General features: G+C 41.8%; 1 protein-coding gene across 1 annotated transcript in view; it reads left to right on the top strand.

Moving 5' to 3' along the window:
- Positions 1-1,055: 1,055 nt before the first annotated feature.
- Positions 1,056-15,965, top strand: part of DSCAM (DS cell adhesion molecule) — a 317,397-nt gene continuing 302,487 nt past the window's right edge. Inside the window, exon 1 of the mRNA XM_083438762.1 lies at positions 1,056-1,931. Within this exon, the coding sequence (XP_083294888.1) occupies positions 1,889-1,931 (43 nt within the window). The 5' untranslated portion in view covers positions 1,056-1,888. The remainder of the gene's footprint in view (positions 1,932-15,965) is intronic.

Genomic DNA, 15,965 nt, shown 5'->3' with positions numbered 1-15,965 from the left:
CTGAAAAGTTGTTCAGACAGGGCTTTGAAACATGAATTTCTTTTTACCAACCGATATGTCCTGATGCTTATTAAAACTGTAATGTTACATTGTATACTGCCTTGCTGTGTTTTTAGGTGCACACAGTCTGTAAATATTTAAAATAAATAAATAAACAGCAGCCATTTTCCTTCATAAAGGAGAGAAGCAGGGTGCTAGATTTCCGAAAACAAAAGCTAACACTTCTGCTAGCCTGTCAGCACATGCAAATGTATGAAGTTTTCAAACCTTTAGCAAATTGACAGTGGAGAAACTAGTTGGTTTTGGTTAATGCGTACTCGGTATAAAATGTGCTTTTGTTCTGGTCAGTTGAAATTAACCCAAAACAAGTTGCAAAGAGGGGGCTCAGTTTTTAGTCTTGGTTGTCTGCTGGCCAGATTAATTGTCTGAAGATCTGCATATGATATGAAGGCCTGAGCATTTGTTCCCAAAGATTGGATTGAAATGCTGACTTCAACCACTCTTTAATTCTCGGTCCTGAGCTGCTACTTTTGTTGAGGCATTCAAGCCTCTACCTAAGCACTGCAGAAGCCTATGTGCGACGTTTTCCTTTAATATTTCAAAGAACCGCAGTAGAGGTCAGAGGAGAGGCCTGTAAAATCCCCTTGCCTTCAGTTTTCACTTTAATAGGCCAGTCTGGATGTTGTCATGGTAGCCATCTTGAAAATGAAGCCGAGAGTCTGTACTTGTGCGTGTGTGTCACTCTGGGCACGTGTGTGGTTTTCTCCCTTCTTCTTCATTTTTTTTTAATATATTTTTTTTTGCAGCCTTGTAGAATCTCATTCATGCAGACGCCATTGGGAGGATAAAAAAAAACCAAACTACGCAGAAATATAAAACTAATGTTTCAATCTAAATTCAGAGTGGGCCTGCCCTTTGCATCAGAAAACAGGAGTCTTCATTCCCCCTCCCCTGCTTATTAATAGAGACCAGGGCCAAAACCTCTGCAGCTCACATAGTTGGAAGTAAATTGCTTTTCTTTTCTCTTATTTCACTGAGATGTAAGGGTTAGAAACACAACTCGATCTGCTTTGTGAAAAACGTCGTATGGGCTTGCGGAGCCGCCACCCCCTTGTCAATCCGTTAGTTGCGCTTAAGAAAGCAGGTACTGTTGCGGGAGGCATGGGCAAAGTCGAGAGCGGCCATCGACGGTTCTAGCACCTTCTCCCTCCCTGGCTGCGTCTCGGCTGCCCTGGGGCCGCCGCTTTAAGAGCAGCCCAGCGAGGGCTGCGGCGGAGGGAGGCGGCCGGCTGGCTGGCTGGCTGGCGAGAGGCTTAACCCTTTCGTGCGCTCCGCTCGGAGGCAGCCAAGGTTAGGCGAGGGATCAGTGCGATTGCAGCGGGAGGAGAGCGAAGATGCGCCTGCCTGCCTGCTCGCTGCCTGGCTGTGGCAGCGGTGGCTGAAGCGGGGCGCGCGTCGGAGCCTGCCTGCCTGCCTGCCTGCCTGCCTTCGTCCTGCGGAGCCCGGGCCGGATATGACCGGGCAGGGTGGGCTGCTGCTGCTGCTGTCCTTGCGCTGCTGCTGCTGCTGCTGCCGGGCTGCGTCGTGCTCCTTCTTCCACCTGTGGACCTGCTGGGGCGAAGCTGCGGCGGTGGCGGCGGGCGCGTGGCGGGGCTGCGCCGGGCGCACCTGAGCTGGCCGCCGGTGGGAGCAGCGGGGCGAGGCGCTGAAGGAGAGCAGCGGGCAGCGGCGGCGGCGGCGGCGCCTCTTGGCCGCCCTCGCCCTCCTTCCTCCTGGGAGCGGCCCCCGGAGCTGGACGGAGCTGCTGCTTGGCCCGCTGGCCGCGGGAGAGGCGGCCGAGAGAGAGGCGAGCGAGCCCGTCGCGGCCAGGCTGGCGAGGAGCAGGGGCATGTGGATGCTGGCCGCCGTCTTGCTCCAGAGCGTCCTGAATGGTGAGCGGCGCGGGAAGGGGGGCGGCGGCGGGGGGAGCCCGGAGGAAGGCAGGGCTGGGGGGCTGCAGCAGCCGCCGCCGGGGGTGCCTCGCCCCAGCATCCTGCAGCAGGTGGGGCGCGGCGGGCAGCACATCGCCCCCGAATGGCTGCCAAGGAGCTCACCTAGGCAAGTGATCCTGAGCGCTATATATCTGCCTCGTTCAGTATCGAGCCATGGTTGATGAAACGAAGAAAACTGCGCCCTTTCGGCCGTGTTAACGGATGCAGGATTGTACCCTACAGGGCATTTATCCGTATGAAGGGCACGCACCGCAAGCTTCTGGAAGGCTCAGTGTGGGGAATGCTTTTCTCTTCTTTTCTGTTAATTTTGAGAAGCCGCATCACTTTCTGTGCTCCATTATACCTTTTGAACTAGTATTTCAACGTTCCGCTGCCTCATCAGACGTTGGGAACGGGGTTTGCTGTGCACTCACCACCCTCATTTATGTAAAAATATGCACTGATAAGCATTACGTCACCTAAAAAAAAGGCTAGGGAGTCTTTCAATCAATTTCAAAGTTATAGAAGTGAAGTAACAGTAGAAAGGCAAAAGAATGAGCTTTATGTTTCTGCAAAGCTGCTGTTTCTTCATAATGTTTTTCCTGTGCATTTGATCAGAAGTCATGCATTTTTTTAAAGCCTAGACAAAGTGCTTCTGTGGATGCACAGGTTTCCTTATCCTACTATCGCATTACTTTTAAGGGGGGAAAAATCACAGTCAATACCAAAAACCTTAAGTGACGTTAAGGCTTTGAAGGAGGTGAAATAGAAATAATGCCATGCAGAGTGCTGCTGCTGCTGGATGCTCCTGTTCTATGGCATGCCCATTTTTCAAATTTGAGAGCACAGCTCTTCTTAAAACACATTAATATGCTGACAGTTAAAATGGAAAGATTAAGCACACGATTTCCAAAATAGGCAAAGCAGACAGAATAGAAAATTGTTGCTGGTGAGAATGAATGAGGGAGAGAATTGTAGAGGGGAAAAGTGAGAGATTTTCCTGGAAGATACAAATAATTGAAGCTCCAAGCAGAGGCTGAGGACTGAATGTTGGATGAGAGTGCCTTCAGGTCTTTTCAGCTATAGCATGGATGGAAAAATACACTGGCAGGCAAGGCATCCTTTAGAATGTGGACAGGCAGACTGAACTTGAAATTAAGCCATGAAGGAATGCAACATAAAATACGAGTAATGAGATGACTGGACTGGTCCTAAATATTTTGACATTTTGGCAGCCTTTGCAATATAAAATGATTAGGACAAAACTCTGGAAATTGTCTTAGCATTAATGGTGATTGCAACAAGTTCTGTCATTAAGATTTCTCTCCTCCCCTTGTTTAGAAATATAAAATAGTTTTAGCTTTAGTGACTTTTATAGGAGGAGACCTTTCAGAATACTCATTTAGAAAGGAAATAACAATGAAAGTCTATTTTTAACCAAGACTCTGTGAGCCTATGATAGCATTGTAAGAGAACTCACATCAATTGGATTTAAATTGCATTGTATGACCAAGTTTGAGGGGGGGGGTAGATATGTTAATGTCTTAATGCATTGCACCCATAGCCACATAATAAAGATGTTTTTGTAGATAATGTAATAGCAGTCCACAAAGAAAAATTAATAATGTTATGGTAGAGGTAAGCTTAGAGGGTGAAAGTGGATGAGTGTCCTTTTCAATCCATACATACCTGTATAATTATTTAGAGATTGTATCATAATTTTGCTCTGCAACTAAAGAAGAAAACAGATTGGAGATTTACCTTTTAAAATTCCTTAATTTATGAGGTGCATGAATTGTACCAAAGTATAAGTATATCAAAGTATGTGTGCACATACAAATATAAATAAGTGGGACAAGAACTGTGCATAAAATACAAATTACATCCCTTATGCACAATTCTGTATCTTAAAGTAGTAGAAATGTCTAAGACATTTAAGTTAATTTTCTTTAAACATTGATTGAAATTCATGGCTTTTTTCATCTGAATATGCAGGAATGAATACATAAACTAGTAATCAGAATACATATATTTCTATAAAGCTTCTTTAAAGGTAATATGTAGCAGTACATGAAATAAACTTGTATTATGAGGGAGCTGTTAGGAATGTGTCTAAAAAGAGTGCAATATTATTGAGACCTCACACTTCCGTGATAATAAATGTTGGATTATTCACTGTGATTGAAGTTTTAAATTAATTGGGTAGTTTATTCCTGCTATGATCATATACGTCACTGAAAGAAGAATTTTATTTTTTAAAACCAATTTGCATGGGCTTATCTCAGAATTGATTATTTTGTGGCAGTGTTCCTGGTTGTGTGATGAAAAGTCACTCATTTGACTTTTAACACATTGTTAATAATTTCCTTCTTTTAGAACTTCCCCAGAAACAATAATGCTATGAACCTTAAAGCAGCTGCAGGCATTGAAGGTTATAGAATTTGTGTCCATGTTTCAGTTCACACTAGAGTAAAATAAGTGTGACATGGAAGGCTAGTGACAGTATTAGTTATGATTTATATTTTACCTAAAATTGTACATTTTAAAAAAAATTGCTGGTCCCAAATCTGCATTTTGCTACCCTAAAATATATATGTGTAGGCTTAGGCCTACCATGTTACAATACCAAAATTGCTGTCCATTGTATTAAATAGTAGATGGATTGGGTACATTCAAAAGGAAGCTCCATAATTAACATTGCTACATTGCAATGGAGAAATGAATAGTTCTTCTTGAGTGAAGTCTTTCTCATTTATTATTTCTAGTTCAGCTCTTAATTTGATTTTTTAAAACACAGACAAAATGTGCTGTTAATCTTGGATGCACATTTTCAGAGCAGTTGTGTCGATCCCCATGACGCTAATAAGAGTCATGCATCTACAGCCTTTTCAAAGCAGCCTTTACAACTTCAACTTTTGCCTGCTATGCCAAGGTGTTCTAGAAATGACTATTTATTAAGTGAAGAAAATGTGTGGGGTGTGTGTGTGTGTGTGTGTGTTTGCAGTTAACGCTGGGCCTTTGTGGATGAAAAATGCGTATTTTAAAATTGACCTTGAGGTACTTGCATTTTTAAAATTTGGAAATTTAATTTTAGAAACTCTAGAGCTTTTTATGATTGGTAAAACCTGCTAATATTTCTCTGTACAATGCATGCTAATCTAACTTGCTGCCTTTTTTTTTGCCACATGCATGTGACTAAGGTCCATTGATGCTTGGTTTTTTAAAATAAAAAAATCAATGGAAAAAACTAGGATGTAACCGATAAAGTAGAGGTACTGCTAAAAATAGATTTCCGTTAAAAGAAAATAGACCACTAGGTATCTATAATGCATGAGTCTGTATCTGCACCTGTCTATCTTTTACTGACTGGTTGTGTTCAAAAAAAATGTTGCCATATTAGAATATTGCAATCAGGGGGGAGGAGCCAAAGTAGAGGAGGAAAAGATGGCACAATAAATTAAATGAGGGCACCAGTCACACAATCCAAAGGAGCATCCATGGAGCTGCAGGGACTGAATGGAGCTTATTCAAAAAAATATTAAGATCTCTGCTGATCAGCTGTTTGATGGACAAGCAGGAGGGTGGGGAGAAGAGCCTGAATTCAGCCAGCCCTTGCTCCTCTTCCCAAACAACTGGTGGACATCCCTTGGATTTTTGTGCCAAGCTTTTTTGTGCAAAGGCTGCACGCAGGCAGCCCTGGCTGTTGAATATCGAGGGGAGCACCACACCCAAGCCTTGTACGTGCTCAGAGTTCCCCTGCAGTGAGAGCTGTTCTGTGGCAAAGGTTGTTTCTAGGCTTGCAGTAGCAAATAGAAAAGGGGCATTTTGAGATACCCAAGCTTCTCCAAATATCATTGAAATAATTGGCACACATATACAGATACTGATACGAGTAGCCGCTTCATAAGGCGTAGATAGTAAGAGGATTATGTGGTCAGTGCTATCTGTGTGGGGAAACCAGTTCCTCTGATCCACACTGACCTGCCATAATAAAAACACATTCCTTCCTAGCAGTGGCTGACCACAGCTGACAGGCATGACATTTCCATTAATTAGGAAGCCAGATGCATTTCAAAGAAACTATTCTTCTGCGTATTGAGTGGTGGTCCAATCACAAGGCACTTTAATGTGCCCCCAGACCTTTTTTGATGGGTTTCGCCAGAGACATAATGAGGCAGTGTGCCATTACGCTGCCTGTGAGCCTGTGCTGTAGGACACTAGTGGGCAGCAAACCACACAAGACTGGGAACACGTCCTCCGAGCAGCAGGCGGAATGGAGAGCAGCTTCTCCGTGGAGGGGAATACACAATCACCTTTTCAGATCCCATCTCTACTTTGCCATTTGGTGTGTCGCTTAATAGAGCGTATGGTTCTGCTTTCTTTGCACTTCCCTTCACCCAGTCGGTGCTTGAATGCTGCTTTTAATGAGGAAGGGAAAGGCAACAGAGAAGACTTTTGTGTCAAACATGTAAATGTGCATTGCTCTAAATCGCAGTGAAGGCCAATCAAAGGGAAGGACAGAGGAACTGGTGAGAGGGAAGGCTTGGGAAGCGTAGATTCCCCCCCCCTCCGCCTTCATGGCTTGTCCTTCAGGCTCTCGGAAGCAGGGCGTTGCACTAATGATATCTGTGTTAGAGAGGAGGATAAGGATGGAATCCAGAGATTTCAACCCATGAAATGCTATATAAATAACCAGTCTGAAACAGCAACTGGCAAAGTAGCATTAAGGAAAGGGGGGTGGCAAGCAATGCAACTCTATTTAAGGTACATTACATATATTCTTTTTGGCAGTGTGGTTTAATTTTGGGCAATATGGTGAAACATTCATCACACTGGATATAAATCTAAACTGGAAGCAATGTATGTTATAGGAACCTTGTTTCTTTTCCTGAAGTACCCAGTATTTTATTTTTTTACATTTACACGCCCTGCCTTTCCTTAGTCTAGTTGCTACACATGGCTCTTTTTGTCTTATCCGCACAACTACCCTGCAAGGCTGACTTGAAATAATAAGTCATCAAGTTAGGGAATGTGAACACTGGTCTGTGGCATGCCAGTCATAACAGCACACTGTTTCTCTAATAAAGGAACGGAGTTATATGAAGCAGTGCTGCATCCTTCATGGTAGTTATTGGTGTAGCAGTTTCAGTGGCATTGACAGTCTTCTGTGTGTTCTGTGTTATGGCCCACAGGAAGCCTGCCTGTATTTGTAGGTATCAATCATTTATTGTATTTGACTAAAATCCATTACAAATCCCTCACTGTATTTACAATATTTGGGTTGCCCACCTGCAAAGTTAGTGAATGAAGGCAAGGATTCTTGCACTGGTATCCTTTATAAGGCTTTGTGTGCATTAGTGTTAAATTGCAACAAGGGCTTTTCCTCTGCTGCGTTTCAAGTTTGGATTTGCATTTTGCTGTACACCAGAGATGGGGCAGAATGTCTTCACTTGATGCACGTGACTTGTTTGGTTTCTCTGTGCTTTCAACCCCGCACTCCACTCCTAATCTGCACATGCACGATGGCTGTCTCAAATGTACACACCTCAGTTTAACTGTGAAATGAAAGTGGCTTACGTTTTCAAATCTGATGTAAGCCAGTTTGAGGGAAAACACATCAAGCAGCAGGATCTCCCAAGAACCTACTGGATAGATATGGATTGTGGCTATTGTCATGTATGTGTGGCTTCAGAGACCTGTAGTGGGAGAACACTGGAGCCAGAATTAAACAGTAATGTGCACACAGTCTTAAGTGTAACATGTTCCATTGGATTCAATTTGACTTCTATGTAAATTTTATTTATTTATTTCATTTATATCCCACCTTCACTCTAAAGATCTCATGGTGGCATACATAGCCCCCCCCCCACCTTTAGCCTTGCAATAACCCTGTGAGGTAGGTTTGGCTGAGAGACTGTGATTGGCTCAAGGTGACCCAGTGAGATTCATGGCCAAGTGGGACTAGAACCCTAGTCTCCCAGGTCCTTATCTCTGACTTGAACCACTACACCACACTGACTCTCACATTCTTAATGCATTTAGGATTCAGATGAAGGAAGTTAATTAAAAAACTGAAGCTAAATATTTTGGAAGGACATCAAATTATTGATCATCTTTTCTTATTAGTGTAGTGTTAAGAACATGAGCTACTTAGAAGTTTCCACTTCCATCTTTTAGCTCAGTCATGGCCATACTGCGTATAATACTGATATGGGTTACAAATATTGTAGGAATTAGTCCCGTAAGTATGTAAAGCACTTGGGAAAGGTTCTATATACAGTGTTACCTTGGGTTACATATGCTTCAGGTTACATACGCTTCAGGTTACAGACTCCGCTAACCCAGAAATAGTACCCCGGGTTAAGAACTTTGCTTCAGGATGAGAACAGAAATCATGCTCCGGCGGCGCGGCGCCAGCAGGAGGCCCTATTAGCTAAAGTGGTGCTTCAGGTTAAGAACAGTTTCAGGTTAAGAACGGACCTCCAGAATGAATTAAGTACGTAACCAGAGGTACCACTGTAATGCTAGTTATCTGTTCAGGTCTGCATCCGCGTTTTAAGACTAAATGATTAATAATGTGAATCATGGTCAAAAGGTGTGCTAAAGGAGGAAAAGCAAGAACAAAAAGGAACACCACCTCTGTCAAGAGAAATGCAAGTAGGCACGAAGTGTGGCCAAAGCCCTGTCTTCTGCTGGGAATCAATGTACTGGTAGTATTCAGACCCTGAGTTACCAGCATTGCCAGAGTTTGTAAGTGTGTTGTGTGCTCACTGGTGTGGCAGCGATGGCAGGAAGCAAGGGCTGGATAGGTTTCTGTGTGGCCCTTGCATGCCCCCACTTCCCACTTTTAGCCGACCTTTGACAACCTATGTTACTATCTGCCCACTAGGCTTTTTGGCCTGACAGTTCACTCCACTCACCTAGGAGTGAGTCACAAAGACTTATGCTGGCAAGACATTGCCTTGGGAAGCTGTTGGAAGGACAGGGCAGAAATTCCCATAATAAATAAATACCAGACATGCTGGCAGGGAATTGGATTGGCATATCCACAAAGTTGTGCCGTGCCAACGTACCTAGGTTTGAAGAGGCCTATAGGAATTGTGTTTCTGCCATTTCCTCTGTTTATCCAGCTTGGCGTATCTGGAGTGTAGAATTGCACCCAAAGGAGATAAACACACCCTAAGAGTCTGTGTGAATATCCTGATAACATGTAGTTAAGCATGTCACAGATGAGCCATAGCAAACCCTGGGTTAACATGTTGTCCCCCACCCACCTTCATTCCTCCAATGGGACGACTTCTGTTGTCTGAACTGAGAAACTGGTTAATGTCACATGATTCGCTTGAAATAAGACAACTTGAGGTTGTGCTCAGACAGAATGACCAAAGACTTGGGTCTATAGATCCTATACTGCATGCAGAGGCACATTACAGCTTTTGAAATCGTCACCGTCTTTTTCTGAGTAGCATATGTGGGAGTAAATTAAATTCTAGCTAAAGAGTGTGTTCTGTAACTGAACACAGTTTCATGCAAGCTAATTGTGCACATAACTTGTGTAAAGACTGTGTATGCATTCAGGCACCAAATTGCACTAGTGTGTCCCCCCCTTATGCTTTTGGCTCTTTGGATCGCGGCCAAAAAGATTAATGAGTCTTGCCTGTCTCTCTATTTAAGCTATTTTTACTCAGAAGGCAGTGAGGAAGACTGAGCCAGCAGTCCTATTTATAGAAAGTCCTTTTTAAATACGCTCGCTTTGAGGAGAGTCACCTCCATACTAAATGCCTGCTGTCCTAGGGCTTGTCTATAATTTGTGAAGAAGAGATTAAATTAGGAATCGGATTAGCAGCAGAATATTTTGGGGCTGAATGCTAGTGATACCCACAATGCATTGTTTTAAGATTTCAGAAACAAAGCCAGATGAAAACAAATGGGCATCAGGCTAGGTTGATGAAATACCACTCCAGGCATCTGAACCATGTACTGCATCATTCTAAAATGAAGACTGAGCACATGGTTGTTAATCTAATGATGTTGACAGTAGAAGCAGCAACAGAATTACCTTCACTGCATGTGATCTTTTCAAGGCTACTTATTGCACAGGGAAGATGCTGCTGTCTGGCGCCAGTGTCCAAATTCTAAGTTCTGTCGAACTGTAATATTATTTACTACACAGCTTTGGGGTGTAGGCTGCTGCTTGCATGTCTACAGTTTTCATGCGGTATGGTTTCTTATTGATGGTCCATCAAGCAAATATTTTAAAATTAACAGAATATTGCCATGATCTTGGAAATGGGCTACTGAAGCCATTGTGGGAGTAAGTTTTAATACAATAGCAAATCTCTCTTCCTGGAAGATGTGAATGCTATGTAAAATAGGAACAATATTATTTGTTAGCAGTTTATTCTGTTGTAGCTTCATTACAGTCTGAAAATACTGTGAGTTCAGTGCACTTTTTTGGTATTTGTTAGTGCTGAGTTGGTGATTGATCAAGAATGGAAACTGGGGGTAAATCTTGTCTTGCACACCTGACTACAAATTTGTTGAAAAAATAACCCAGTTTGTGGAAGGTCTGTGTACTCTGTGACTACACTAAAGATATATGCTTCATTACTGTAGTTGCCATTTTCTGGAAAAAAAAAATCATGCTGAGCTAGAAGAAACAGTGCAAACTGTTTTCAGTGCTGTTCATAATCAATATATAACAGATTTTAATCCAATAATTTAATATATCTTTTAATCTTGTGTGTGTGTGTTTAAAAAAAGATTTTAAGTGTCAAGATTTGGGGGAAAAACAAAATTCAAATTGTTTGTCTTGAAGACAAGTTTTTTAAAAATAATAATAATAATCTACAGATTTAATTGATTGTCTTCATTATTTTGTTTGCATGTTATACTTTACTAATTTTAATTGTTTTGATTTTGTGAACCACTCTCAAAGCTGTTTGGTTGAAGGGCAACATATAAACGTATAAAGTAGATCAAAATAAATAAACAATATTCAGCCATTTGTCTCCTGAATAGGGATGGGGAGAAATTCAATTCAGTTCACATTTAAAGGCTAACCTAGCTAATACACACTTTTCAAAACAATGTGTGCATTGAAACACAGCCATTCTTTGAAATCCATACTGCTCACAATTTTGCAGTGCAGTTCTCCAACCAAGTAATGTGTACAAAAAAGCACATAAAAAGTATGCATAAAAATGCATATATTAGTGCAAATAATGTACAAATGCATTATATTAGGGGACATTGCTCGTGGAAATGTGTGTATTAGTCAAAACTGCATATACAAATGTCTGTAATATGAGAAGCTTACACTAAAATGCTGATTTTTAAAATAAAAAAAATGCAAATTGCTACAGAACTGAATTTAAGACTGGAGAACCCAAATTGGCAGATTTGTCCATCTTTACTCCTGAGTAATGCAAGTTGAGTTATGGTGTGGGTGTAGGTAGGTTATTCACTTAATGACTTCATTGGTACTGGGAAAACAAATATGGCACTTTGTGTATTGTTTCAAAGGGTTTTCCACACAAGTGACAGCTCTCATTTGTCAAAACGCCCAGGGAATTGAGAAGTGAATGCTGGATCTTGTCAAGGAAGACTCTTCTCTGATTGCACAATCCTCAGCCTGCTTACTTTGAAGTAAGTCTCAAGTTCAGTAAGACTTGCTCTCTAATGAGCTTGTTTAGGATCACAGCTTTAAGTTGTAAAACTGTACCTGTTTACCTGGAATTAAGTCACAGTTTACCTCTGAGTAAAGATGCATAACATCAGACTGTAGGAGCATCTATGTACTTGCGAGCAAATAGAGTACATTTTTGTATGTGTAGGCATCCTGTTTGACCTTGCAGGAAAAGGACTCAGATAATAATTTTTAAATATTTCCCCACAGCCTTTATGCATGCCGCCTCCCCATGCCTCCCGGTTGTATAGCTATAGAAATATATCACTAATATAAAATGTCACATGCACATTTGTTTAGTATTTTTAAAAGGAAATCCTTTCTTCAAGAATGGAAAAATACAAGCAAAACCAGGCAGCATATACTTGAAGGCATTCCCTTTTTGGGTCACACCATATGATTCCCCCAGAACCCTGTTTTTCTTTTAATGCTGGATAGTAATTTTGGCTGCCAAAATTCTTCCCACTTGTTCCAGATAATGCTGGCAACTTTTATAAATCTCTAGAAAGTACAGTATACAGTATACTTCTTTTCTTTTCTTTTTTATGGCAGTGGCTTGTTGGTTTTTAAATCAATGCGACTGTTCTCTTGCTGTGACTGTACACATCCAAAGGTGAAATTATTTGTGGGAATTATGTGTTCAAAATGCCATTTGTTCAGAGTTTAATGCCAAACCTTGCATTTTTCAATGGTGATGTATAGGTTGTATTTTGTTGGAAGTGTTATTTGTTTTAATTCTCAGTGAATTTGGCTGCCTATAAATGGTAGATAATAAATAAATTATAAAGCTAGTTTAGCTTTCAGCCAAGTGTCATGGGTTTTTCCTCAGGAGCAGATCTCCACAGTTCAGTGATACTTACTTGTGAGTAAGAGTGCATATGTTTTGATATGTTGCCTGCTTTTTATTTCAAATGTAATGTTTATTTTGAAACTTCAGTCGGATTATTGCATGACATTCTTAGCTAATTTAAATGGACATTATCCCTACTGACCGTCTTATCCCTGATGATCAGGAAATGCTAAATGTGAGTAGTATCTAATTATAGCCAAAGCGCTGGCAACGAGGTTTGGCATCCTTGGGCACCTGCCAAGGCCCACAACCTTTAGTTAAACATTTTTCAGGGTGGTTTACAATTTTCCATAAAATACAATAAATAAGCAATAATCTGGGAATAGACCAATCTGTCTGTTTTGGTTTCCTCTCAGTTTTTGATTCTTTCCAACTGAGTAATTTGTATTTACACACACCCACACCCCCACACCCCACATGAAAATTCATCAGCATTTTAGTACAAATTTCTCCACATGAACACATTTTTGAATGTTGTTTTGGCTAACAAACACATTTTTGCATGGACTTTCCTTAATAGAATGCATTTTGCATATGATTGAATTGAATTATTTTCACTAATAAGTTCATTTCTGTGCACACTTCCCTCTAATAAATGTACCTTTGTACGCATTGATTGGCTGGAGAACTGTACTGCAAGATCTGGGCAACTGTAAATTTCAAAGGGTAGATGACTTTCAGTACATATGTTGGTTTGAGAAGTGGGAGTTGGATGGTTTCTCATTGAAATGCAAAACAAAATTGAAGTTCTCTCCATCCCTGCTAAAGTTAGTGGTTTAAAAGGTTGCAGGTGGATACCTGATGCCTAAAAGACATTGAAACTCAGAATGCCTCTCTTCCACATGTATTAGTGGCAGAGCAACTACTTTGCATGCAGAAAGTTGTAGGCTCCATCGCCAGTAATCTCCAGATGGAGCGGGGGAAGACTCCTGTTTGAGGAATCTGGAGGAAAACCACTGCTGGTCACTGTAGACCAGGCATGGCCAAACTTGGCCCTCCAGCTGTTTTGGGACTACAATTCCCATCATCCCTGACCACTGGTGCTGTTAGCTAGGGATGATGGGAGTTGTAGTCCCAAAACAGCTGGAGGGCCAAGTTTGGCCATGCCTGCTGTAGACAATACAGTGTTGAGGTAGATGTGCCGATGTGTGTGTGTGTGTGTGTGTGTGTGTGTGTGTGTCTGTCTGTCTGTCTGTCTATCTATTTATCTATCTATCATCTATCTATCTCAGGCGGCCTCATTTGTTGCTGTGCATTAAGGACAATTATAGGTACACATAAATGGCAGAGGAGAGGCTTCTTATAAGCAATTGAGTTTAAAACCACCAATACTATTGCTGAGGATAGTTGCATATTGCAGGGAATAGCAGAGCTCAAACTTGTGCATTCTGCTCCTTAAATCTTCCTTAATGGAAAGCAGATTGTTAATGTTCTCTTAATTATAAAAATAGCGATAGCTAATCAGGCAACATCACTACTGTTAAAGAACAGTTTGCGGTGCTGATGACAGACTTCTGTTGAAGCCAGTCTCCACTACGGAGCTCTGCCCCCTCCTTTCTTTTAAACAGGGAGCGGTGTGTGTGTGTGTGTGGATATGGTTAGAGAGAGAAAACAGGGAAATAAAGCAGTAACTGTGGATGATCATGTGGCACTAACATTCTGGGTACCCCAAGGTGTTCCTTCGCCTTTTTTCTAGCAGCTTTCCCCCTCAAGTCATTATGCTAATTAGTGTTTGATCAGATGATTAAATTATAATTCGATTAATCCTATGCGCTAAATGCTCTGAATGAATGCATTTTCCATCGCTTGAATGCCTTGCATTTAAGAGCTCCTGTTGCAGCCTGATGCAGAAGGCTCTCTCCCTCCCTCCCTCCCTCCCTCCCTCCCATCATTTCCTCTAGTTATTGCTTTTTATGTTAAAGGCACTGTAGCTTCTCTCATGACATGTTTGTAGGCCTTTTGTTTCTGCCATGATTGTTCTTTTCTTCTTCTTTCCAGCTCCGAGCTGAAAGGGGTCCTGGATACTTCATGCCTTTACACAGTTCTCTGCTCATTCTATCCTGAAGAACTAAACTAGCTATTTTTCTCAGCCTGCATTTTTCTTAAATCACTAGGAAATGTTCTGTTTTATGAATGGGTACAGTTTCTTAATAGTGAAATAGCTATCATTGGTTGGAGCCACCAAATGTGCCATGTAAGTACCCATAATGAGACGTGGGTGGCACTGTGGTTTAAACCACAGAGCCTAGGGCTTGCTGATCGGAAGGTTGGCACTTCGAATCCCCGCGACGGGGTGAGCTCCTGTTGCTTGGTCCCTGCTCTTGCCAACCTAGCAGTTCAAAAGCACGTCAAAGTGCAAGTAGATAAATAGGTACCGCTCTGGCGGGAAGGTAAACAGTGTTTCCCTGTGCTGCTCTGGTTCGCTAGAAGCGGCTTAGTCATGCTGGCCACATGACCCGGAAGCTGTCTGTGGACAAACGCCAGATCCCTTGACCTATAAAGCGAGATGAGCATGCAACTCCAGAGTCGTCCATGACTGGACCTCAGGGGTACCTTTACCTTTAAGTGCCCACAGGAGTGCAGCCTGGGGGTTGGATGCAACTGAGTTCAAATCAGAACAAACCCATTGGAACTTCAGTGGGTCTACTCTGAGTATGTCTAGCAATCAATACAACCCTAAAGCTTTTATAGCCATATGTGTGTATACAACATTAGTCAATAAATTACTTTATCTGGGTCTGTTATATGTAAAATAATAATAATCCTGTGTATAGTTATGCAGAGTGGAGCTTACTTCTAAGTAGACCTGCACGGTTTAGGGAATTCTCATCTGAGCTGACCATGGTGAACATTTAAATGGTGTAGTCTTTGTTATGGACGAATTGTTCCAGAACACTGGTAGTTATGGCTCTGCCATACGAGCTACAACTCCTCTTTTTTAGGGGGAGGCAATCTATCAGTTGGCGGTGGGCAGTGGGCAGAGCCATAAAGATAACAAAGTTGTCAACCCCTGGTTTAGAGGATTAAGCCAATGATGTACTTGGAATTCAGGATTTACATCAACACTACCATTTCTTGTTTTAAATAGCCAAGACTAAACACTGACTGTTTCGGTGCTTAACTTTTTAAGTTAGTTCTGTACTACAGGAATGTTTCACAATGATCATTGGCCCCTTAGTATGATATCGAACAGTTGTAGGCTGCTTGAAGTGTTAGTTGGTTATTAAGGATGATGATGTTTCTGCTATACTTTACAGTTTAAATAAATGTGTTGCTTTTTGCACTTTTTCCTTGTAAACTACTGTTCTGTGAGTTTTGAGCTTCCGAAGGAAAAAACAAGTAGCAGATTGAATAAAGAGATGGCCAAGGTTGCTTTTGATTCCCTGCACCTGAGCGTCAGCAAGCTAGAGCAAGGCAAAAGGGACACTAATGTTTCCCTTCTTCTCTTCCCCCACCA

This window comes from Podarcis tiliguerta (genome assembly GCF_965153285.1).
Source record: "Podarcis tiliguerta genome assembly, chromosome: 4".
Lineage (NCBI taxonomy): Eukaryota > Metazoa > Chordata > Lepidosauria > Squamata > Lacertidae > Podarcis > Podarcis tiliguerta.
The sequence above is the reverse complement of the archived record's forward strand: the minus strand, read 5'-3'. Positions and strand labels throughout refer to the sequence as shown.